A 25,917-nucleotide genomic window follows, 5' to 3' on the forward strand; every position below is an offset into this window, starting at 1 on the left:
GTCATTGACTGGACTCTATGGTCTCACAGATCTTTTCCAAACCAAACGATTCCGTTTCCCCGTCCCGCGCGCGACTACGGAACGCCCGGCCGCCGCCTGCCGCGAGCGCCCCGTGACATCACCCGCCGGGCGGGGACGGCGCTCCGGAGAGAGGCGAAGCCACTTCCGCCTCGATAGGGCCCGGCCGCCCCGCTTCGCGCAGCCACTTCCGCCTCGGTAGATGTCATGGCGGCGGGGGCGGGGCGACCCACGTGACGCCTCCGGTCCCGGCGCGGTCTCGCGGCAGCTCTCGCGGTGCCTCGCGCCCCCCCCGCCCGCGTCCCCCGCTCGCCGGCCGCTCGCGCAGCGCTCGACTCGCGCTATATAAAGGGGCGAGGCGGCAGCGCGGCGGCTGCAGCCCCGGGGCCGCGAGCGAGCCCGGCACAGGCCGCGGGGCCGCCCGTCAGCCGGGGCGGAACGCGCGGGCGCTGGGGGGACGCAGCCGGGCAGGTTTATTGTTTTAGGGGCGACTCCCCCCCGCGGTTGGGGGCGTCCCGGGGGGCTCGGGACATGGCGAGCTCGACTAACACAAACCCCGTGGTAAGGACCGGGTCGGGGGGCGAGGGGGGCCCCGGGGGCAGCGCGGGCGGAGGTGGCCGGCGGGGCCCGCCGCCCCCTCCCCCGCACTCCCTTCCCTCCCGCCGCCCGCCTCGGGCGGTCCCGGCCCCCCGGCGGGCAGGGGCGGCGGGGGGCGCGGGGCAGCCTCGCCCCCGCGGCGGCAGCCAACTTGTGGCGCCCGGCGGCGGGGAGAGAGGCGGCGGGAGCGGAGCGGTGGGGGCGCGGGGCGGCGGCCCGGGGGCGGCCCCGCGGGGAGGCCGGGGGTCCGGCGGGGAAGGGAAGGAAGGGCCGTCGGGCGGGGGGCGCCGCCGCCGCCGGCGGGAGGCGCCCGGGGAAGGGGCGAGAGCTGGAGGAGCGCGGGCGCTAACGCCCGCCCCGAGACGAGGGGAAGGGGCGCCCGAGCCAGGTTTCGGTTTTGCGGTGTCGGGGAAGCCCGCCTGGGCTCCGCTGGAGCCATTTTATGTTGCTTTGTAAGAAGGAGACGATGGTTGAAAAGCACTTATCCCACTCCGGCCGGATCGGCTAAGCCGAGTGAAAGCCTTCAACTCTGGCGAGCGAGGCAGTATTTATTTTAAAAACAGAGAACGAAAAAAAAAAAAAAAAGAAAAAAAAAAAGAAAAAAATCCCCAAACCTCTCCCCCGTTCCCTTCTCGTGCTTTCTGCACCTTGGCGGGTGGCTCGCTGCTGCACTTGTACTCACAGAGGTTTGCAACAAGCAGTCACACAGCCCTGCGCTGCCACCGAGCCCCCCCGGCCGCCGCTCCGCTCCCCGGCGCGCCCCCGGCCGCGACCCCCGCCCCGAAGCGCTGGAGGAGACAAACCCGGCGTCCCGGCGGCGGGCTCGGCCCCCTTGTTTGTGGCTCTCAGATCCATCATGGCTTCCCCCTGCCTTTCTGCCTCCCTGCTCCTTGTGTTCCTCCTCCCTGTGGCTGCCCTGTTTATATAGCGCTATTGCCGCTCTCTAATATAGACTCTGCTAGGATGGGAAGGTGCTTTCCAGCCCCACGTCACCGCCTCTCCATTTAAACACCACATCAGCCTTTAAATAGGGAGCGAGCCGCGGAGCGCGGGCTGGGAGGTGCATGCGTCCGCGGCGGAGGCTGGGAGGCAGACGGGCGGCTGGTCCTGCATCCCGGCCGGCCTTGCCCACCGCTCGCTCTCCCCGCCGGGCTGCGGAGCGGCGGTGCTCTGCGGGTGCGAGGCTGTCTCCTAGCCCGTGCAAATGGGCTTTCTTGTGCTTCTACGCATTGCACAAAGACAGTTTTCATCTGCTCCTGTGTTTGAATCTGTTCTGCCCTTTTTACCTTTTTTTAATTCTTTTTTAAATAATTTATTTTGCTTGGTTGGTTTTGGGTTTTGCTGTGGGATTTTTTTTGTTTGTTCAGGGTTTGGGGTTTTTTGTCCTTGGCGTACAGCTCGCACACGTTCCTGTGCTCCTGTAAAGTCTTCAAAGTAGCTTTTCTGCTGCCTGGGGAAAGCAGTGTTTAAACGGTTCTTAGCCAGTGTATCAAGGAGAGTTGTGGTATTTATTTTATGGCGCATTGCCAAGGTCTGACTACAGCTGTCTCCCCAAAAGTGAAGTTAATATTCAAGTTTTATTCGTGGGTCATGGGCTGCAGATGCTGCTCAATGATTTATGTGTGTTTCTGGTGCCTAAAGTGTACAAATATTTTATTGCATTCCAGGCAGAAGCAGTGGTTTTGGCATATTCACTACTTAGTTTCATTACAGTGTTTGGTATACTACAAAATATACAATAGAAAACGCAAAGTGTCTTAGTTTTCTTTTCCTAATCTGAAAGGTCAGAGGCATGTTTGTGAGTTAGGTTTATGCAATTGCAAGGAAACATCTTCGATATTTTGTCAGCTTTTGTATGAGAAAACTAGGAAAGTAGTCAGCTGTTACACGGAGGGCAGTTACTCAGGAGGATGCATATTGAATGTGTATGATTTGAATCTTAGTTGTCCTTCTGGTTATGAACTTACCGATTTGTAGTTTTATTGTAAGAAAAGGTTTTATTTCTGTGTACTAAATTAGAGGTTTTTCTTCTCTTTCTTGACTGGGGTAGTACTGAATTGCAAAAAAATATGCATGTTGAATAATCTCCAGAGGACTTGTAAATATTTTTGACTCAACAATTTATTAAGACTTCTTTTCTTTCACTGTAATTCTGTACTGGAAGTTCTTTTGAAAGTTGTCAATGTTTGGAATAGTAAAAGCCAAGCTTAAAATGAGCCTGCTTCAGATAGGTATGCTTTAGGTTAATTTTCAGTTAGGTAGTAAAATCGTACAATTTTATCAAGTTGGATCTCATTCAGTAGTAGGAAATCTATTACTTAGCCAAGGGTTGCCAAAGATGAGTAGGAACGTTTTGAAGTGCTGCAACCATGTGACTTTAGGAGCTGGACTAGGACCCCAGTGTGTCAATGGCATTACATCAGCCTCTGATCAAATCTGAATTGCTAGAAATCTGTTCTCTGTAATAAAGGACAAATAATAGATGTTAACAGCTATATATAGTATAAGATTTTATGTGTGATAAAGGTAATACATTTGTAAAAGTCCAGAACAGCATAAAAACTCAAATCTTAATGCTTACAGTGTAGATTATATATGTTACTTTTTAATACACATCTTTGGTGTAATTGTGACTAGAAGTAGTTACCTTTACAGTGTTCTCTGCTGGCTGCCTGTGGCCGGTTTACCTGCACAGCTGGGAGAAAGATTAGCATGTTTCAGAGAGAGCTGCAGAAGCAACAGGAATGAACCAATGTCAAATGTACAGAGCATGCTGTGGTCTGTGTCTCCATAACATCCTGGTTATTGGAAATCCACATTGCTGAAATCCCAAGTGTTGTGATAATAATTACAGAGGATTGCAGTTTTTGTAGCCTTGAAGCGGAAGGAATGTAGGAAGTGTAAGCCCCCAAAGACATGTGGCATTTCTTAAAATAGCTTGCTGGTTGCTCCTGGATTTGGAGTTGCATGTAGCAGTGTCACCATACTCAAGAGTTTTCTTTTCAAGATGCACAGAGAAAGTAAAATATAATCATTCCCTTATGTTCCTGGAGGGGGAAATAATAAGATTCCAGATTTCTTCTATGTGTTTGTGGTTGTATCTAATAAATCAGGAATTTTAATTGTTGTCTTTAATCTGTAGTAAGTGCTCGGAATAGTGTTTATTGAAGAGTGATTTGAGTATTTTGCTCTTAAAAGAGCTTGACATTTACAGCAATGTACTCTTTATGAGGGAGGCACTTTAATATAAACCAGATGAAAGCACAATTATTTTAATAGCAATCTTTAAAGTTTCCATTTGTTCACATTGCTTTCTCTGACTGAATGCAGAAACTTAGTGGAAAGCACACCTACTATGCCATCTTAAGATTTACTCAGTAATTGTATTGCAGTGTTTGTTTTTTGAGTAAGCGGTGTATGCAAATAGTTTTGTCATTCAACTTGAGACTCTTAGATGGCTTATATAAACAGCTTCAGCATCATATAAATATTGCTTAAACCTAACTCTTAGTGTATGTTAAAAACAGTACAGTATGCTTTCTTTTAAAGTCTGGAACTTAAGACTGTTTTGTAATTTTACTGGATATGCCTCTTTTGAGGTAGGAAAAGAGCATTCTGTGATTTTCTGCAGAATTCCACTGTGAATGTCTCTTGAAGGCATTGCTGCCCCCAGTAGGGGAGATGTTCCACCTTGGCTGGATGTTCAGTAGGAGTGTACAAAAGAGAATTTCAAGTGAACAGGGTATTTCTCAGTATTATATAAATGTGTACAGGTAAAATCAGACAGACACTGTTTCATTATAAGCATGCACATGTTTTGTTTTCTCTTTTCTTCCTCCTAATCACAGAGCCATGAGTGTATCTTGTCTATTACTGTGTGATTAGAACCAGTGTGAAAATTCTGACCCAGTTTGAGATCCAGTGCACTGTGAGGCTCATGCAGAAGGACAGGTGTTTGTACAGGCTGCTGCTGGGCTGAGTAACCCTCATGTCACCCAGCTCACTCCAGCCCTGCAGGACTGTCCCCTTTGGGGGAGCACTCACCTGCTTGCTTGGGCTATTGGAAGTAGTGCAGAGGGATCCTGTGTCAGCAATGGCAGAGTGAACCTCTGTGCTCTTACCCTGCCTTTCTGAGCTCTTGCTAAGCTAATGCTGGACACTGGACACCAATAACTGCTTGAATTAGTTTTTTCTCTTATTTCTCTAAGGAAAAAAGAAAATTCTCATGCAGACTGTTGGGCTGTGGAGTCCGTTTTTTGTACCTGAATGTTGGTACCTTTCTTCTAGGGCTTTATAGACTCGGAAGGCTCTGTGAATAAACCTTACAGAAATATCTGACTGGACACAGGAGGAAGTAGTTACTGGTGGAAATTACTAGGGCCTGTTTATGTAAAATCTATTTTATTAGAAAAGTAGACCTAATAGGTAATTTAGGGAGATGAGGATTAAAGGAGAAAATGCACCCTCCATCCTGCAGGAATTTTGATTGTCATTTTAGGCATACAGGTAGTTCTCTTGACTTAAATAAAGTAACTCACATGCTTGAGGTTAAGCTTATTTATTTGCAGAATGTGGTTTGGCATTAAGGAACAGATGCTTTTAATGTAATAAGGAACAATATATGGAATAGGCTAAGTAGTATTTCCGTGCTAGTTGAATTGTATAAGCTTTATGCAATTTGTTTAATTATAGAAATAATAGGACTTAATGTTATTAAGTAGAATGTCTTTTTGCATGTTATGAATTAAATGGAAACATAATCCTGTTAATGGTGCTTGGTATTTCTGAGTTATTACACAGATTTAAAATATGAGCACTCAAGAGAAGTCTGGCTTTGAAAGTCTCTTTCAATGTTTATAAACTCAGTTAATGCAGTATTTCAAACCTGGATAAGAGAGTATACACTATGGTATGTATTGGTTTTTTTGAAGAAATTAAGTTGTGGACATAGCTGCTGTAAATGTAGTTGTCAAGGATGGCAAGTTCCTCTGTTACTTGAAGCCAGAAATTTTTAGTAGTTTTTTTTTTTTAAACCAATAATAAAAGGATGAATGATAACATTTCAGCTACTTGATTTGCAGCAGCATGTTTTAAAGCTAAAATGTGATTAATAACATGGAGGGGTATGTTGGGTTTTGTTGAGACTTTTTTGGTTTATTTTTGTACTTTTTGGGAGAAGGGGCTGGGGCAGGGGTTGTAACAAAAAATAACTTGAGCATGCCCCAGTGCGGAGCTTTTTTAAGCAATAAGGGCATCATGCACTAGGCAGCCATCAGACTGCTTATATCCAGGTTCCAGATATGTTCTTTTATTCCCTTGTAATCTTTATGCATTTTCTCAAGTTTTATTTTCCCTTTTCGCCCTTCTACATCTAAAAGTAAAGATACTCAGTTTCTTTTTTGTGCTTACTGACACCACTCAAATTTTCCCTGGATTAGTAAATCATGGGCTACTAGTCTACCTACATTTTTCCATAATTTAGGTATAACAATTCCATAACATGTGAAATGCAATTTTTAGCATGTCTGCAACAAATTCAGCACTTCTGGAATACATGAAGAAAATGTCTGTGTATAAAATAAATGCTTCAGTGCATTAAGTACATTTGTGTAGTTCTTGCACCTCTGGAGTATCTGCTTGTGTTTGGTGCAGATTTCCTGTGCGTGCATTGGAGGCTCAGCCTTCCTGGAGTACCAAACCCACTGCACTGGTACAGGATGGTTGTTTTCCATATATACAACATATCTGATGTGTGTGGGATCAGTCAGGATTTATTGCTTAAGGGAGCTGGGCACTGGGGCTGAGGAGAATGACCGTTTCGAGAGAGTTGTGGCTACTTTTCTTTCTCAGTTTAAAATTGAGAGGTCAATTTTCAAGTAGCAACCTTGGGCAGTGAAGTATATGTGGTTTGCAGGCTGCAAGATTATCAACCATAATTTACAGCTTGTAGGGCTGCCTTGCAGTTAGATAGCGCAGATATTTAAGCCTAGCCAAAATCCCATTGGGGTTCATACATACAATGAAAGGTCTCAGCTGTACTATTTAAAAGATACAGCATGTGCATAGTGCAGTTCCCATGTGGTTTTATGAATTAAGTGTTGTGTTTTAATTGATAATGTTAAATGTTTGCATTCTCTGTTTTAAATTGTACCTTCATTTTAAAGTTCACAAAATGGTTGATGTTGGAAGGGACCTCTAGAGGTCTTCTTGCAGCCCCCTTGCACGAGCAGGGCCAGCTAGAGCCCAGGATGATGTCCAGATGGCTTTTGAGTGTCTGCACGAATGGAGGCTCCAGAACTTCTTTTGGCAACCTAAAGTGAACTGACAGTTTACTTTTTTTCATAGCTTAGGTGTGAAAGCAGTATAATAATAACAGCATATTTTTAGTATTTCCCCATGAGAAGTGCAGAATGTAAAAGCATGAGTAGTGATTGAAAACAGAAGTCTGTCTAACCTAGTATCTTAAGGAGTTTCTGAAAACAAGTATGTAAGGAAGAACAGGATGTTCACAGGAATCCTTCCCATTTTTTGAGCCTTCAGTGGTTTTCAGCTCAAGATCATTCTAAGCCATACTTGGTGCAAGTACTAACAAGTTTCTTTTCCTGTCTTTAATATACTTTCAAACTCCAAATGTTCTTTAATGCATTTTGCACTCATCTCAGCATTTTTGCGTGTTTAGCATCTACATTTTCAAGCAGAAAACAAATTAACTGAATGGAAAACAATCTCCTTGTCTCTTTTAAATTATACTCTTCATGGCTTGATAACTCTTGTGCTGTAGTTGTCACAGAATATCGTGAGCAGTCCCTTCCCATTTCACCTTGTTTGAACTGCTCTTCCTGATTTATACCTTCCGGGATATTTCAGTCACTTGGAGACATGTGGTGTATTCTGAAATGCAGTTTTTTGTGGGGGGAAATCTTATCTTAATATTAAAGTGACAGATTCTTTTCAAAACAGTGCTGACTAGTTGCTGTTTTTTTTAAAGCCTAAATTGTACAGGTCTGTAATTGAAGATGTCATTAATGATGTCAGAGAAGTTTTTCTGGATGAAGGAGTGGATGAACAAGTTCTCATGGAACTCAAAACAGTAAGTTGAACTTCAAAGTTTTTGTTAGTAGACCAATACAGCAGTTAGTTTCCAAATCTGGCTACTGTTGTTCACAGTATAAGTACTAATATTTAGTTAATTAAACACTGCAATCTGCGTATCTGTATCCCCATGTAATTTGAATTGCACTGTTGTATAGGTAGATCTGCTCACCCTGTTATTTTCCCTAATCTGACAGCAGTCATCTGAATGCAGTATTACTTTGATCCCCAAAACATTGCATTTTTTAAAAAGGGGAAAATATGCTTGTTTTAGAGACACATAGTTCTTTGTTTCTCTGCAGGAAAAATAAAATGCCTGTCCTGTTTGATGTTTTCTTGATGTTTTTGTCTTTCTGAAGAAGAGTTGCATTGTTAGATACATGGTCAGATTTTTGCATGTATGGTTTGTAGTTTCAAAGGTATTGTCATTTGGGGGGGGGTTGCTATGTAATAAATCCCACTGTATGCATCATGCTTGCCGGAAGCTCTGATTCAGAATTGTTTTACATGGAGTGGGTTTGAATCAAAGGTCCATAATAAGGGCAGGATGTTAACCTGAGTTCTAGTGGGTCTTCTGTAGCTTTCTTCAAATTCTTCAGGAGTAAAAAAAGCCCTTCATAGGTGAAGGGAAAAAATGGCAAAACAAAACAGCAAAAAGAAAGGAAACTGGGAAAGCAGATGACTTTTTGTATCATGTTCTTCATGAGCATGGTATCCCACATTCACAATATTTTTTAAGTATTAAAAAATGGATGGAGTAGGAAACAAATTTTGAATTTATCTAGACAGAAACAGATGAAGACTTTTCGCATGAGACCATGACCCGTCTTGGTGAAAACACAGTGAGAGCTATAAAAAAAGAGCTGTGGTATTTTTGTCACAGATGTGTTCTGCAAGTGATGTCAGAAAAAATTAATGAGGAAAGAGACAAGAAGGAAAATGAAGTATTGAAGAGGAGCCCTAAGCAGATTTTCAAATCATGAATCCTGAGTGCCTGTAGTCTTCTAGACTCTTAATGTATTACAGAATACTCTTTGTTGCTCTTTTTACAAGAGCTGCTTTTTTGCATCTCTGTCTGTCCTTTGATGACATGTCAGCTGACATAAAGAACTGTAGGGCTGGAGAAGCTGAATTTAATATTGTGATAGAAACTGTGTAAATGATTGTAGAGAGGCATTATATTAGGTATGCTGGTAGCTTCTGTTGTAGGAGGCAGTAGTCTTTTAGCAAATGTTATTGAGGAGTTCCAAGGAGAAATGGCTTGAGGAAAGCTGTAATAAAGAATTATTTTTGTGATTAAAGAGCTAAGAAAGAAGGAATATAGGAAAATGGAAAACTTAAAATCTTACTTAAAGTTACTAGTTTATCTCAGTTCATGCTTCTGTTAGGGTTGTTGTGAATCTTCCACACTTAGAAGAAAGAAAGAATGTTAAAGTTTAATCTTGGACTGGAGAGAGATATTTAATTCCTTTTCTTAACTCCGTGGAGTTATCTTTTGTCTGTATCTGCCTGAAGGTTTTTTGGGCTTTTTGCACAAAATAAACAGTGAAACTCAGTTTTGCAGAACTGTCATTAAATTGTTACAAATCCTGTAGAGTAAAAGTGATACACAGATATTTTTGTTTCCTTTTCCAAACTAGCTGTGGGAGAACAAGCTGATGCAGTCTAAGGCCGTAGATGGCTTCCATTCAGAAGAGCAGCAGCTTTTATTGCAGGTGCAACAACAGCAGCAGCAGCAGCAGCAACAGCAGCATCATCACCACCACCATCACACACCTCAGCCGCAGCAGACTGTGCAGCAGCAGTCTCAGCCACAGCAAGTCCTTATTCCAGCATCTCAGCAAGGTCAGACTTCATCTCTAAACACTCTGAAGTTAGTCCAGCTCTTTAGCATGTTCTAAATCTAGGGCTGGATGCTTCTCTGGTGGTTAACTTTCTCTCTTTCTACTTGGCCTCTGTTCAATGGGTCAAGAAAGCTGGGGGAAGTGTGTTTTGGTATTTAAATCATATTCTTTAGAAGATTTTGAAAAAGCTGGATTCTTCTCTTGGTCATCTGTAACATAACATGCTTTCAGAATGCACAACTTTCAAAATTCCATTAGCAGCTCTAAGTTCAAGCCAATATAAGCAATTGAGAGTTTAGTCATGAGGCGGTAATGTCATTAGGAGCAAATTATTTCAAAAAACCATTACTGGTTGGCATAACTCAATGCTAGGACACGAAAAATACTTGTATAATAGTCTGAGTATATGTAGATTTTTTTTTTTTTGTCTTAAAAGATGGCACATTGTGTACATGTGGATGTACAGGGTGTATTTTAGCTAGGCGTAACTGTATTGTTTCTTGTAATAACTGTCTTATGTGTTCATTAATAATTTAATGAAAAATTTTTTTCAGCTGTTATAATTTCAGTTGAAAACTGAAATAAATACTACTGGATTTTACTGCATATATGCTGAGTAAGCATATCTGCCACCTATGAATGGCTTGATTGAGTTTTCAGTGTATTAAATTTGTGACATAAAATACGTGCCTGTGGTAGTCACAGACTTCAGTCTTCTTGTCAGATTTCATGGATCAGAAAACCTATGTTGTTATAGGCATGAAAGATAGATACAATTTGATATCCTTCACTGTGTCCCCCCAAAACCAGACAAAACCCAACCACCACGTTTTCAACACAGTATAGAGCTGATGTGATCAGTTTTTCCATGATGTCGTTCTTGTTGGTTTTTTTGTGGTTGGTTTGTGGCACTTTTCTCACAGGGAGGGAAACATGGGTGTTGGTTGCTAGTGTTCTTCTTAGAGCACTTTTTATTTTGGCTAGACATAAATAGTTTTGTGCGTTGGGATAAAGTTAATTTTGAGATGAAAGTCTTTCAATAGACACAGCGGCTGCAGAGGCTCGGAGCCCCCGCGGGGGCGGCCGCTCACGGCGCCCTCTGGCGGACCCTGGGCGGAGCGGCCGCGGCTCCGCTGGCCCGCGGTGCCTGCGCTGGAACATGGAGGGGTCCCTGTGCTCCCGGGGCAGCCGCATCCTCCCCTGGTAACGCGCTGCAGCCTGATTTACTGTTGCCCGCTGCTGCGGCTTACAACTAAATGACAGCGCAGAGACTAAATGAAATGAGGTTATCAAAGCACTTCCATGACAGAGATGCAGTTTTCTGAATTATTTGACTTCCTTGTTCCATGGTGGAGATGGTATAGTAGCTCTTCACATGACCTGGTGCAGTCCCAGGCAGGGATCAGGATGATAGACATGGTGATTCCTGCTGTCCTTTCTGTGGTCCTGCCACAGGTTCATTCCTTAATCTTTTGCCCTCCTTCATTTCCCTGAAAATTGGAGGTGCTCTCAGATCTCTTTACAGGTTTTGAGGCTTCCTACCCTAGAATCTTTCCTAGAAACTCTTATTCCTAATATTCTTAAGTGTCATTTGTTTAAAGGATTGGGTAGAGAACAGTTTGTCAATGACAAATTAATTCAAATTGCTCTGTCATTTTGAAGTTTACTGTCACTGATAATAGCAGTGGCAACCTGCTCGTTCCATAAACTTGACCATATGCACTTCCAGATGATCAACAGGTTGTTGGTATAGTTTTGCTAGCCTTTCCTTTAGTGCACCAAAGCTGCTTTGTTGTGTGGGAGAGGTGGTTTATCACATTTCAGCTGCTTCTGCTGCATTCAGGAGACAGTGAAGATGATGAGCTTAAAGCTATGCTGACTGTGAATAGCTCAGGCTAACTGCAGCATCCTGCTGCTCTTCATCTTGAATAATTCTTGCTTAAGTCTGTTTTAAGAGTTAACTTTTGTTTTTGAAGAACTCTGATATTGGGCATCATAAATTTTATCAACATCTCAGTAATACCTCTAATTTTAGAAATATGTTTTCAATCTTGCTTTACCTAGATACAGAGTAGGTAACTGAAGCCCTTGAAATAAGACCTGTAAAGGCAAAGTAGTCATAACACCCCTCCGAGCTGCTGTTGAATATTGTCTTGAAAGTAAAACTTACTAAGACTAGAGACTGCTTAGTATTTGGTTTTGTGGTGAAGCTCAGCTAATATTTAGGTGATAATCTTTCTAAGTTGCTCTGACTTGGATGTTATTTGGGCAGATTTTGTATTTTTCATTAAATTCTGGGGTTTTTTTTCATTTCCAGCACCTCAGCAGCAGGTTATTGTGCCAGATTCCAAGCTGATACCACATATGAATGCATCAGGCATGGTAAGAGAAGAAGTTTATACAGGCTTACACTGTCATTATGTAAATTGTTTTGATTAAACAGTAAATACAAATTTCTATTAGTCATCAGATGCTTAAAAGTAATTTAGGACTCACTGGCAAACCCGTCTGCCACCTTTCTGAGTTCTGCTGCTGCACTTACAGTCTAGGAGCAGAGATGCATGACTTCTGCTGACAAATCTTGGGCTTACTTTAATCCTTTGCTTAAATATATTTAACCAAAACTTTTTTAAAATCAGAAATTGGAATACTGCTGGTATGAATCTCCATGATGATATGCTTATATACCAATACACTACCAGTAACTGGTGCAAACATAATGTATTTACTAGATGCAGAAAAAAGCATTAATATGCTGTTTTATGTTAAATGAGAGATGATTTAGCATTTCACATAGATCTTTGCTGGTCACATTAATTCCATTCACTAATTATGTAACAGCATATAGAACTGACTCTGATCATGTATAGTTTTCTGACCCTCTGTATCTCTAGAGGTTAATATTGCTTATCTTATCTTGCTTTAAAGGCCCTGGCTAAATTTAAAGAGAAATAAGTTGTTTGCAAAGCTTTGAAGATAACCCCTAGTATAAGTTTAATTATGTGTATTATGACCAGAATTCATTACATTCTTACCACTTCTATGGTAGAAGCCGATGAAGCAAAGTTTCATGATGCAACAAGTTTTGAAGTGGAACCAGCCTTCTCTTACTTTCCTGTTTTCTGCTGATCTTGCTACAGAAAAGAGCCTGAACTTTGTTACTTGAATAGTATGATTTACCTACAAGCCAAGAGCACATAAAGTCACTTTTTTCTTACATTTGGTAACCATTTCAGAGGGATTTGTAACTTTACAAATCCAACAATTAAATGTGTTTTTGTCCTGTGTCATTTATCTCAGGGTATAGAAGAAATGACTATGCCAAGCTTTTTAAACTCTACTGCTGTCAAAATGTTGATGCTTTGTCTACCACAGAGAACTACTGTTCAGCAAAGAGTTACAATCAATTTTGAAATATTGTTTATTAGAAGCATTTGAGTTGATATGAAAGAGTGGATCTGACAGACTTTGAGTATTGTGGAAGGCAGAGAGTAATGAGAGTTCATTCATCTGTGTTTGTCGGGGATGTGAGGATGCATAGAGCATATTTTAGTTTTGTGTGGTGATCTCTAATCTTGGGAGATGTAGCTGTTCTATTGACAGTATGGGGAGATACTGTTTCTTCTAAACAGGAAATACGCATTCTACCCAGTAATGAAGTTTAAATCCTTTCAGTAACAAAGAATAATTGGCCATGGTTCCCTTAGAGGAGGGGAAGGTAGCCTTTTCCATGGCAGCTGAAGTGGGACCCTTGAAATAGAGAGGCCTCTAGAGAAGTCCATCATCCTCTGCAAGTTAAGGACTTAATACACATTTTTGTGTTTGGAGCTCCCCTAACTGTGTTGAAACTCTTGTTTCCTTGCAGGTTCAAATTGAGTACCTTGCAGGTACTCATTGATAGTTCCACTTTATCTTTGAACCAGCTGTCTTGAGAGAAAAAATCAGTCTTTCTGTGAACAGTCAGTACACAGTATGTGTAGGTTCACTCAGAGGAGCTGTGTGATGTGGGACTTGAAGAAGAGTGCAAACCTGGTTACTGTGCCTTGTGAAAACAAGACAGGCCAACACAATCGTTGCTTCAGTCAGTACCTTATGTTCCTTCAGATTTGTAGGCCCATAGCCTTAGCTGCTTTGAAAAAGTGTAACAGAACTTGCCACGGGAGCAATGCAGTGTTGTGATGTTTTAGTAGATCAGCAGAGAAGACAGAGGTTTATCTGCTGAGCTTGCAGATAAAGCAAGAAACCAAGTTGCGTTAGGGTGTGATATTTAGTGATTTTGCTTCAGTCTTCTTACTATTAGAGAAGGAAAATAAAATAATTTTTATATGTAGTATAATGTACAGTTGAAATGTCTTCATTTTAATAGCTGCAGGAACTTGTGTGCAAACACCGTAAATGGCAATAAAAAGTTCGGTATGTTCAGGCAGCATGTTGTGGGATGAAACACTGTCAATATTACGTTTGTGGTTAAAACGCCTTTCCTGTATTTCAGAGTGCTGCAGCCACTGCAGCTACATTGGCTCTCCCCGCTGGTGTTACTCCAGTTCAGCAGATACTTACAAATTCAGGTAACTGTCTTAATATTGAGAACAAGCTATAGTTTTAAGAGGGAAGCATTCTGTGCCTTACTTCCTGTTATTTACTGCTAAAAAGCAGGATCTGGCCATCCACCCTAACAAGGTAGTGCAGTCTCTTTACTTGATTCCTGCGCTTTTTGCTCACTGACTTTCTTAGCAATCTTGTGGTCCTGCCCTAATGGTGTTATAGGTTAGAATCTGTCTAGGTTTTTCCCACTTAGAGAAATTCTAGATGCACAGGGATTGATGTTGCTGTATTTCCCCTTTGTGTATTTCTGAGCTTTGTGATGCATGATCCAAGTTCAGGTACTGAGCTACTATGAAGTAGGATCATTGCTTCTGTGACTTCAGAAGAGTAATGTCCTAAGGTTTTTCATGCCTGCTAAGCATGCAAAGTGGAATTTTGCTAGCAATTCTAGCTTTATTTCATATTTATAGTTTCTAAATACTGTTATGCCAAGCATTTAGAATATAATTAAATGTTACTTTGATGAACAGCATATCCGATATTTCACGTTCTTTCATGTTGTGTTGATTTTATGAACCTGATTATAACTCTCTACTGCACAGGAAGTAAAGAAAGGCCTAGGAAATCTCATTTTCTAGATCTAGTTGCTGCTTTTGCTGGAGTAATTCACCTATGCTCACCAGGATCACCTGGGACTTAACTCTCCTGTTTTAAACACTATAATGTTTAATGGTATATAGTTGAAATAAAATTTAAGTGTTTAGCTGTTCTAAAAATCAAAATCTTCTTAGTCTTAAGGAAATGATCTATGTTTGTTATGGCACAGAATAATCTGCAGCCTACATTTGTTACTTTTGTAGTAATAATTCAGTTTTGAACATTTATAGTAATTTCTTGGACTAGGGCTGGGGAAGTCCCTTCTTTCAGGTACATTGAACTGTTTCAGTAAATAGGACTTTGCATTTTGCTGTGAAGGGAAAGCAGGAGATCCATCTGAGAGAAATGTATAAAGTTCGGGATTATCTAATTTAATTTTTTCTCTCTTCTTACTCCACCTTTCTGATAAGAAATGTAAAAAACAAATGATCATATTTAGATGGTAAACAACCCTATTCTTTGTTTCTGGCACAGCTGGAATTGCATACTGTCTTTTCACTGATGAAAGTGAATTGTTTAAGCATTTCTCTCTTTTAATTGCCTTTGGTATTCTTCCAGGAATGAGCTTCTAAACTAACATAATTTAAAAAGTGAACTTGTACATTTGTTTAATTTGATACTTATTTTACTACAGGCCAGATCCTCCAAGTAGTTAGAACTGCAAATGGAGCTCAGTATATTATTCAACCACAGCAGCCAGTGGTTCTACAGCAGCAGGTTATACCCCAAATGCAGCCTGGTGGAGTACAAGCACCTGTTATTCAGCAGGTAAAGGAGACTTTCTTTTAATAGGTACACTTGGAAGAAAAAAACATTATAGTAATTACTAATTACTATATTTTTGTGAACAAGTTCAACTAGAACACAAACTCAGAATAATTTTAAAAAAGAGAAGGTTGTGTCAAGTGTGACACGGATTTTTTGGTTGTTTTTTTGTGGGGCTTTTTTTTTTCTATAAAGAACAATCTTGAAATGTTGTTTTTAATGTCACTTTTATTCTTGCCAGATAGTGATTGGCTGCAGTTTAAAATTCCTTTTGTGCATCTCCTGATGAGTAATATTATGTGCACAATTGTAGTCTACATACTTTTAAATTAATTTAAATTATTCTGAGTCACCTCACACACAGAATAAAATACCTAAAACTGACACTCCTTGGTTATTTCAGTAGTAAATACAATGTTTTAGGAAGATTGTTGTTCATTGACAGGGTCAGCTGTGTGTCGAAACTGCCTTAGCACAAAGTCACATTGGCACAGTTGTACAGTTTAAGAATGACTAACAATTTGTGAAGATTTTAATTTTTTTATAAAGAACATTTCTTAAAATAATCTTTTGCTTGAATTAAAACATTCCAGTGCTGTGTTTGGAACTCAGGTGTGGTGGTAGTGCTCATGTTTTAGAATGGACAGACTTTTAAATTTTTTTCTTAAATTTAGTAATGCAGAATGCAGAAAATTTAACAACCAGTAGTGCAAGAATGTATGGGATTAAAATTGGAATTATGTGCCTGATATAAGTGGAATATTTGTAACTCTTCTGTAATTAGTTCAAGTCAGATTGATATGCTTTAATTGTTTCCTTTGAGTCTGTGATGTGGTGCTCTGTCACATTAGCAGCCGCAGTACTTACAGTGATATTCCATCAGGTTTTGGCTCCTCTCCCTGGAGGGCTTTCCCAGCAGACAGGAGTGATTATTCAGCCTCAGCAGATCCTGTTTACAGGAAATAAAACTCAAGTTATACCTACAACAGTGGCTGCCCCTACACCAGCTCAAGCACAGATTCCTGCAGCTGGTCAGCAGCAGCCACAGCAGCAACAGGCACAACCACAAGCACCACTTGTTCTCCAAGTTGATGGAACAGGGGACACATCGTCTGAAGAAGAGGATGATGAGGAAGAAGAGTACGATGATGATGAAGAGGAAGAGAAAGAAAAAGATGGGGGTGAAGATGGCCAAGTTGAAGAGGTAAACTTAGTATTATGGGGTTTTTTGTTGGTATTTTAAGGAAAACTGTCTATATCAAATAATACAGTTACTTCAGTGATTTTGAGAGTATAACTTTTACCCCTATTGCGTTGTGGAAATTGCCTGTGTTAGCAAAACAGTGCAGCTGGGAAGGGTGTGGGGGACGCAGCAAAAATTAGCTGTGACCAGCACTATTTAAACACTTCAATAGGAATATTTTTGATGTTATAGAGAGGTCAGTCATGAAGTCATATAACCTTCATGAGCAAACAGAAATGGTCAACTCTGCTTGGGACCAAGTGTGTACAAAAGCAGGGTGCTAAGACAGACAAAAAGGAGAGCAGCATTTGGTTCAGTGATGGGACCGACAGATGTGGTCTACCTGTATCTCATTGGCTATTCCATTAGTTTTTGTCGCACAGGAGCGAGCTTGAGAACTCAAATTTGATTATAAAGCGTCTTCTAGAAACACATCTTACCTTGGTTTAATAAAATAAGGAGACAGGAACAGGCATAGTATTCTTAATTTTGTCTTTGAGTTGGCTTGGTTTTGGACTTCCGCCAGTGGTTCTTACCACTTAGATGCTTTACAAAAATGAAAATCTCATACTTTTGCATGAACATTTACAATGAAGGAGCAAGAATGGAATAGATGTGTGTTAAAAGGCTGCAGTGCTTAGAATCTGGTCTGGACATTGAAGTTCCAGACTAAAATTCATAAGGGTATCTTCTTGGGAGGGAGGGTAGGACGCATCAGCACTCTGTTGGAAAGTCTAATATTGCATTTTGGGTCCTGCAGTTCATAGACAACACTGTAGCCTCATGCTAATAATTGAAGTAACAGCTCTAATCCTGCCAGCCATCACAACTTTGTGCATGTGTTTCTTTCAGGAGCCTCTCAACAGTGAAGATGACGTGAGTGATGAGGAAGGACAAGAACTCTTTGATACAGAAAATGTTGTTGTGTGCCAGTATGATAAGGTAAATCTTTACAGAAAACAATCAAAGAGTTACTGTCCCTGTTCTTAGTATCAAATTATAATTTTTAAGTAGTATCTTGGTATATACCAAGTCTATACAGACTATAATGTGAGTGGAAATGTAAGAATTACCTATTGTTTTTAAAACAGGTTTGTGTAGTATGTTTGTACTAAACTTGGTAATAGGTAAAGCTTAAAAAAAATTGGCTGCATTTTATTTTTCTTTGTAGTGTCTTTTTATGCCCTCTAATAAAAGGGCAGTCTTCTGGGACCAGGAGAGGTGAACTGTTAAGTTTGTACATTTATTGTGGCTATAAACAGAAAAAGTAGTCCTCAGGATTTAGACTTGTGGAAAACTGTTCCTTGATCACTAAAAGTATCTTTTAAGTATCTTTTCTGGGTGATGGAATGGTTACCAGAGAATACTCTTTCTGTGCTATGCATTGTGCTATATCAAATGGCAGTGTGGAATGCTTGTGCTTGTTGTGCTTTAAATTCTGCTGAACTGTCTTGCAAGAATTTAGTCATTACAGGGGATCAGATTTTCCCTGGATTCATCTGTGCTGGAAACTTTTTAAATGTGTCTAGATGATATCAGAATCTTTTGGCTGAGGTAGTACACAGATTATTTGATGTGGATTTTTTTTCCTTTTTCTTCTGCTGTACTTGATTAATTGGGCTACAACAAATAGGAATCCTTATTAAAGCAGGGGTTAAAAAACCAGTAAGCTCCTGTGCTGCAAAGAATGACTGGGTTAGCAAGTCTTCAGTTATGCCAAGACTCTGCTTAGACTCGCCATCAGATTCAACACAGAATTTAAGACCTACATCCCAGCCATCTGTCTTCTCTAGACTGTAATCCAAAACTGTTTTGAGGCAATTTGTAAGGAATAATGAGGGACCTCAGAACAGCAGGTAGAAAAGCTTATTGGGAGCTGCTGAAAGTGAGCAACAGGAACTACTCTGAAATCCTCACCCTCTTAGAAGTTAGGAACTTGGTAGGGAGCAGTGTCCCTTGTTAGCTTCCAGTGCCACATACTCTGAAAGGACTTCATCTCTTTTCAAGAAATCATTATTCAGTTTGTTTCTAAAATATATAGGAGCAGGCTTAGATCTGAGCAGTTCCCTCCCGCCCAGTGCCCTGCATCAGCTGATGGTAGGTGCTTCTGGAACTATGAGACAAGAACAGGCATGTAGCAATGCTCATGTAGAGCTTTTTACAAACATCCCTCTGTGAACTGTCTCTTGAGGAAGAGAAGGTGCCTTCTTTTCAAATGGCCAACAGAGAATTTTTTCCTCTACTTGTTAGAAATCAATTTGATTATTTTTGAACCCTTGAAAATTTCGCCTTGCAACAAGAAGTTTTAGAAATGTATTGTGTGGAGGATCATCTCGTTTTTGAACTCACTAGTTTGATATGATACCTTCTAGTTCTAAAGAGTCTTTTCTTTTTTGCTTTCTTGGTGCTGTTTATGATACTGCAGATGATCATAACCCTCCTCAGTCATGTCTTTGAAATCAGAGCTGCACTTTATTTGTACCTGATTCAAATGTTTGATTGCTGTTCAAATATTTGATTGCTCTTACTTTCATTCTGCAGATCTGTTTGATTTTTCTGTATCTTACTTGTAAGGGTAGATAAGGTTTAGGGAGGAGCACAGGTAACACTTCCATTTATTTGCTGGTGTGGCAATGTTCTGCATTAGTTTGTGTATGTTTTTGGCCCCACTGGACACAGAGCTGATATTCTTGTGAGAAAGTCTTAGAGCATTGGAATCTCATTCTTGACTTGAAATTGTGAGTTCAAACCCACGGCTTTTATTGTCTGTGTAAATTGAAATTGATTTTTTTCCCATTGTTACTGTCTTCATATGTCTTGAATGCCACCATTGTTTTCTTACACAATGAGTTAGGGCAGGGACATCGTTCTGCAGCTCTTCAGTAACTGGTTGTATCATCAGTACATTTTGTCATTTTTCAGATCCTTAGTAAGCTCTTAAACTGTGTGGACTCCAACCAGCACAAACCTTAGCTGAATGAACTCTACTTTGCTGTAGAAACTGTGATCGTACCTGTGTTTTCTCATCTTTATTCAGTTATTCATCTGAGGACCTTCCTTCTAACCTCATGGCAGCTCAAATGCTTCTGATGAGGGATTTTTGTGGAATGCCATTCAGTAGGGCAAGTAGTGTATATAGGCCAGACCTTTCCTTGTTCATTTACTTGCTGACTATCTTTTGCCACTGACTGTCTCTTTTTCAGCTTAAAGTGAGAACAGATCATGCAGTACTAGAAATAATGAGTAGAGTGATATGGTCATAAGCTGTTTGGTGCCACGTTGCTGTTTCTACAGCACTAATGGTACATGGTGAGACTTCCCATGGTTGATAAAACTGGAAAAACTGTAGCCGGGTTACCTGGTTTTATGGCTTACGTAAAATTTTAACTTCTTCCAGAACCATCTTTGGTCTAGAATTACATCTTTGTTCTGTCTGCAGAATTTTATGATAACCTTTCCATTTGAACAGTATTTCAGCTTTCTGAAAAGTCTTTGCTTTCTTTGAGTATCTGGTCATCTGGTGTCTTTCAGTCTTTCAGATGCAGTTTTTGATAGATAGTAAATATTTGCTCTGTGCTTAAAGTATGTGGTGGGGGGGTTTGTTGGTTTGGTTTTTTTTTTAATTGTGCCAAATTTAACCTTTAGGCTGAATTTTGTTCAGTTTTCTTTAGTTTTAAGTTAAACATGTAGGCTGGACATCAGGAGGAATGTCTTCACAGAAAGGGTTGTTTAAACGTTGGAATGGGTTGCCCAGGGGGGTGGTGGAGTCATTTCCCCTGGGGGAGTTTAAGGAAAGACTGGATGTGACACTCAGTATTTTTAATAATTCAGTAATGTATGTCTAATAGTTATTTTTATTTTTCTTACCCTTATAATTTACTTATGCATTATAACCTATTTGTGATGCAGAGTAATAGGTTAATGTTTTTGCCTTGTTCTTAGATTCACAGAAGTAAAAACAAATGGAAATTTCATCTCAAAGATGGCATCATGAATCTTAATGGAAGAGATTATGTATTTTCCAAAGCCATTGGGGATGCAGAATGGTGAAGTTTTAAAAGACAAAACAAAAGAACTCCCTGTAAAAGGAAAAAAACAAAACAAAAGCAGGAAAAGTTGAGACTTGGATATATACTCCAATCAAAATGTGTATCTGCACATCAGAAATAAACAAAAGTATTGGAACAAAGGTGAAATGTGGCAACAAAGACACTACTTCAGATGAGCAAGCCATGGACTGTAGCAGCTATAGCATTGTCTGGGAGCTGGTTTTGTGTGTTAGGAATACCTTAATTATCAATTCTACATACAGGTACCTACAGCTGGTATTTAGCATGTAAGGCTTTGTCCCCCCTGCCCTTGATTTAAGATTTTAAAATACTTCTTCCACTGATTGAAGGAACTATTCCCTTTGATAGATTATTAATCTGAAAATGCTTATTGTGTGTACAAATCTTTGCTTTGAACACTTCCTTTTGGTAGTGAGGATGGTCAGAATCTTACTTAAACTGCGTGCAAGCTTTGTACAGAAGGGTAAGAATTAAGGTGTTAAATTTTAAATAACTTGTATAAGGAAAATATTTTTAATTCTGATATGCTCATTAATTATTATATCTATTTGTTGTTTTCAATGCCATTCCCCATAAACAGGTTGTTGTTCTTAGCAGTTACAAAATGGTAAAATGATTTATGTTTCAAAATTATTTTAATTTCATGTGATAGGTTTTATCTAGGGCTGCATTTTTCAAATTTGAAGCACCTCATCCCCCACAAAAGTCTGATTGTTTAACTTGTTAATTATATTCTTGCTTGTTTTGTGGTGGTTCAGCATCACTGAATTAAGAGTTTCCCTTGATTTTTTAACAAAAACATTTTTTAAAGGGTTTGGAGACCTTTTGAATCCAATATCTAGGTAATGCCATAATAGATGCATTCCTTTACCTGCTTACTATGTTTGTAGTCCAGACACCCACAAATAATTCAACAGACCCACAGGAATGACTAAATTTTTAATACAGAAAATCACATAAAATTTCTAACATCATGGCTGCAACTCTTAATCAAAGATCTGCTTTACTAAAAAGTACAGCCAGAAATTACCTGCAGCAGTTAATCTCTCTAAAGTTTCCAGATGGCATATAATTTCATGAAGAGAGCTGCACAGCTTTTAAGAACACAAATTTTGTTAGAGTATCTTTAGACTGTCTTGGTTACAGCAAATTGAGCAGTCAGATGCACTAAGCCTTGTGTAGTCACTTTTTCACTTGCCTTTTTTATTGTTTGTTTGTTTGGGGTTTTTTGTGTTCAGTTTGTGAAAAGCAACAAAGTTATTCCCCCCTCCTTCCCTTTCTCTTCTCAGAAGTTGAAGAGCTTTTCTTCCTGCATAGGGCCATGGTTGCAAACCCTGCTTTTGAAAATGCAGTGACTTCTGAATGAGGAGAGGGAATGGGCATTATACTTCAGAAACTGTTGAGGAAGGAATGTTCATGTGGCTCACCATTTCAAAAAAATTTTGCATTTTGTTGGGTGCTTGAAAAGTTGATGAAAAAAGGACACAACAAAGATAATTTTTACTGAATTAGCTAAGACCACAAGAAGCAGACATGATTTCTGACTTTATTTTTGGCTTGAGAATGAGATATTGTAAACATTATTTAACAAAGTCACAAGTGTATTTCAGCAATATGTAACAACTGCTTTAATTTTCATTCTCTGATTCATTTGCCTCCAAGTGCATTTGTAGTCTCAGTAGTATGTAGAAAAATCACAACAAATTGTAAAGAAGGTTTTATTGCTGTGATTTTGTACACCTGCTCTCTCATTGATAATGACTGAAACTGCCTGTGGGCTATGTCTACAGCCATATGGTTGTTTGAAAGCCGTCTACATTCATAAGCTTTATGAAAAGTTAATTGATGATTCTTCTAATTGATTCTTCAGTAATGGAATCATCATTTAGACTGCATTTTTACCTGGGGGCTTTCAAGGTATCTCAAACTGATTGGTGTTTGCTTTCTTCTGAACAACGCAGATATTTTATTTTTTTACCGCTGTTGACACTTCTATGTACAACTGCAAGAAAATCAATAATATATCAACTAATTCCTTCCCTCACTTTTTCCATGTCTGTTACCAATAAGTCTTAAGTAGTAGACTTCAGAAAAATTCCCATAATGCTGCACAACCAAACCAATAAAAGGATAAAAACATCCCTTTAGCTATAGATTCCTTTTTATACTATTGGAAGCCAGTTTACTTATACAACACTTTGTTTTCATGCAACTTAGTGATATTTCTCACCCACATACATACTAGAAGCTGCATAGCCTCTCTATTTTAAAGGGTAGCTGAACTTTAAAAGTAATTAAGCTTAGACTGTTCTGAAGGATGTTAGAAGCTTTCTGAACTTGCACAGCCTCTTGCAAGCTAATTGTATGGTATGCTTTTCAGATAGGTTTTGTCTTCAAATACAAATATCTGTGAAGTTTTGGGAAAGCCAGTCAAACCATGCACATACCAAACTGTGCTCTTATTGCTACATCAAGTGTTCCTTTTTTTTAAGTCAAAAAGCATGTTTTAATTTCATTTTATTGTAGCAGCTTGCTGTAAGAATGTAGTTTGCTTAATTTTATTATTATACTTGAATTTTTAATCATGGTTTTAATTATATAACTGAACAGACCATTTCATTAGGTTCAAAAGAAACCATTCCTTTCAGAGGGCAAGGGATTCCCATGTTCATAAGTGATTTTTTCCCCCTTAGAAATAGTGCTTTTTTTTTCCAATTTAAATAGTTCAGTATTATGGAAACAATTAATGGTTTCAAGAGGGCTTATGTTAAAATTTGCACAGATAATGGAGCACCTTTTTTATGATGGAAAAAAAATGGGGAAGATAACTTCAGAATTATAACCATGATGGCTGATGGAAACTGGTGGAGCAACTGGGCAAAATTGAGTCTTGTGCCTTTTCAGTTTGCAGAATACTTGTTTTGCCAGTATGACAGTGATTCCTGAGAGGGTAAATTTCCCGCAGTGCTTCAATCAGAAAAGCAACTTTTTTGCGCTAATTCTGTTAGGCTTTAGTGTGTGCAATCATTTAAAACCATCTAAGTGGAAAACAAAATGAAATGTTTTCTTTTAAGGAGATAATAGAGAATTTAGTCACATAAGGAACTTTATTGGACTATTTAAATAAAATATGTTTTATTCCCCCTCAGTTGCTGGTTAGCAACAAGATTTATTTGAGATTTCATACTCCTTGTTCCTGCATTGTACTCACAACTTGCTTTTAAACATAATTCAGTTTCCTCAACACTATTTAAAGTGACAGTTGTGGTCCGAGTTTATTTCCAGGATTGATATGTGATTCTGAAGCACATTTTCTAGAAGAGAGCAAAAAATATGTTGTGTCATGTAACTGATTTTTTTAAAATAAATATTTTCTTATCTTTTTGCTGCACAATTAGGAGTGTTAAAGTAAACTTCATTGAGTCTGTGAAAATAATTTCACCTCTTGACAGTTAGTAGTAATTATGTTACCAGATAACACTACCAGAGTAAAATTTCTTAATTTCAGTGAAGGAGTTAAGAGACCTTGTTAACGGAAGTTTATATTGATTTAATCTCTTCAATTTGTAAAAGCTCCTTTCAAAACAATAAACCCCCCCAGAATTTCCCCCAAAGCAAAAGCTTCCTGATAGAATGCAATAAGATGTCCAGGAAATGAACAGTGGTTTTAGGGCATCGCACACTGGATTGATACTGGGCTGCCTTACACAGCACTGTGGGATTTACTGTGTGCCATCCCACACCACCCATGCACCCCTATCTGATACTAGAGTTCTTCTGAGACTTGGAGATGAGTGACTATACAAGATGAAGAAACTTGCATATTGTTCTGTATTGGTGTCTGGCATTTAAAGTCTCGTTTTCCCATTGCTGTGATTGGTTGGGAAATGTGTAAAAACCAGTACATTGGTTTCCATGTCGTCTACATTTTCAGGCAGTTCACGCAGTGTGTTTTTTAATTATTATTTGGTGGATTAGATGTTGTGGAACAAAAGGAGCTTTTTGAAACAGGAAAAACTACCTTGGGTTAGCTATATGTACAGTCATCCAATGAGACATGTTCCAGAGTGCATAGGGTACCAATAGATTATGGAGTGGGGGACTATCCTTTTTTGCTGTTCTGAGCTACTATTGTCAACTGCTGTTGTACATATACTGTTATGTGTAAGGGGGTAAATATATTTATTATGTTTGTAAAATTCATTCTGTACAATTGCAGATCAAGGTTGCTCCTCTGTGATATACAGGATATTATGTTTCAAAGGCCATGCTTGGAATACGATTAGAGAACTTAGTATTTTGATGTACTAAGACCTATTTTAAGTTTAATATTTTGCCTTTGCAAAAACTTTAATTAAAGATGTTATTTAAAAATGTTTGCCACTTCATTTACTATCTTGCATGTGCATTTGTTTCATATATGAGGCTTATTACTAACCCATAATAACGTTGAAGATTCTGCATTGGTTTTTATCACATAGAGGTAATTTCACTTGTTCAGTTTGCCGTGCAGATTTTCTGTTTAATACCATCACAATGTTATAAAAAAATTCACAGCTTAATCACGGGGCCAGACTTGCATATTTGTTTAAAGATTTTTCCCTGTGGTAACCTAAGGTTTAGGTGTTAAGATTGGTTGAACAACTTGGTATTAAGGCCAGTGCTATCCTGAGGTGCCTTGGAACAATGGCCTGTAGGTTGAGGGAGGTGATCCTCCCCCTCTGCTCAGCCCTGGTGAGGCCAGTCTGGAGTGCTGTGTCCAATTGTGGGCTCCCCAGTACAAGAAGGACAAAGAGCTACTGGAGAAGGTTCAGCAAAGGGCCACAAAGATGGCCAAGGGCTTGGTTATCTCTTAGGAGAGACTGAGAGCTGGGCACGTTTAGTCTGGAGAAGACTGAGAGGAGATGTCATTCCTGCATATAAATACCATATAAATGGGTGTTGCGATGGTGCCAGACTCTTTTCTGTGATGCCCAGCAACAGGAAAAGGAGCAGTGGGCAAAAACAAGAAATTCCACCTCAAATGTGAGGAAGAACTTGTTTACAGTGAGGGTGGCAGAGCAGTGGCACAGGCTGTGCAGGGAGG

At 39.7% G+C, this 25,917-nt stretch overlaps 1 protein-coding gene and 1 long non-coding RNA gene across 3 annotated transcripts in view; one reads left to right on the forward strand and one right to left on the reverse strand.

The window, feature by feature from the left end:
• LOC141729334 (uncharacterized) overlaps window positions 1-1,517 on the reverse strand; it is a 39,690-nt gene extending 38,173 nt beyond the window's left edge. The window contains exon 1 of the long non-coding RNA XR_012580721.1: window positions 1,419-1,517. This is a non-coding gene — a long non-coding RNA (uncharacterized LOC141729334). The remainder of the gene's footprint in view (window positions 1-1,418) is intronic.
• GTF2A1 (general transcription factor IIA subunit 1) lies at window positions 294-25,219 on the forward strand. Of its 2 annotated transcripts, none has more exons than XM_005479736.4 (9): window positions 294-579; window positions 7,604-7,705; window positions 9,348-9,552; window positions 11,869-11,933; window positions 14,044-14,119; window positions 15,388-15,521; window positions 16,402-16,722; window positions 17,614-17,703; window positions 20,704-25,219. In XM_005479736.4, exons 1-9 carry the CDS (start codon window positions 550-552, stop codon window positions 20,809-20,811), a joined length of 1,131 nt encoding a protein of 376 aa, XP_005479793.1. In that variant the 5' UTR covers window positions 294-549; the 3' UTR covers window positions 20,812-25,219. The 2 variants fall into 2 exon arrangements, with proteins under 2 accessions (XP_005479793.1, XP_074398628.1); XM_074542527.1 differs by lacking the exon at window positions 294-579 and adding an exon at window positions 1,667-1,791.
• Window positions 25,220-25,917: the final 698 nt, after the last annotated feature.

The sequence above is a fragment of the Zonotrichia albicollis genome, chromosome 6 (genome assembly GCF_047830755.1).
Source record: "Zonotrichia albicollis isolate bZonAlb1 chromosome 6, bZonAlb1.hap1, whole genome shotgun sequence".
Classification (NCBI taxonomy): Eukaryota; Metazoa; Chordata; class Aves; order Passeriformes; family Passerellidae; genus Zonotrichia; species Zonotrichia albicollis.

What these genes read in the sequence shown, in the direction of transcription:
- GTF2A1 (XM_005479736.4), top strand. Translation starts at nt 550, where the DNA reads ATGGCGAGCTCGACTAACACAAACCCCGTG. An exon ending in CGACTAACACAAACCCCGTG is followed by an intron (nt 580 to 7,603) that starts GTAAGGACCGGG and finishes TTTTTTTTAAAG; the next exon opens with CCTAAATTGTACAGGTCTGT. An exon ending in TATTCCAGCATCTCAGCAAG is followed by an intron (nt 9,553 to 11,868) that starts GTCAGACTTCAT and finishes TTTCATTTCCAG; the next exon opens with CACCTCAGCAGCAGGTTATT.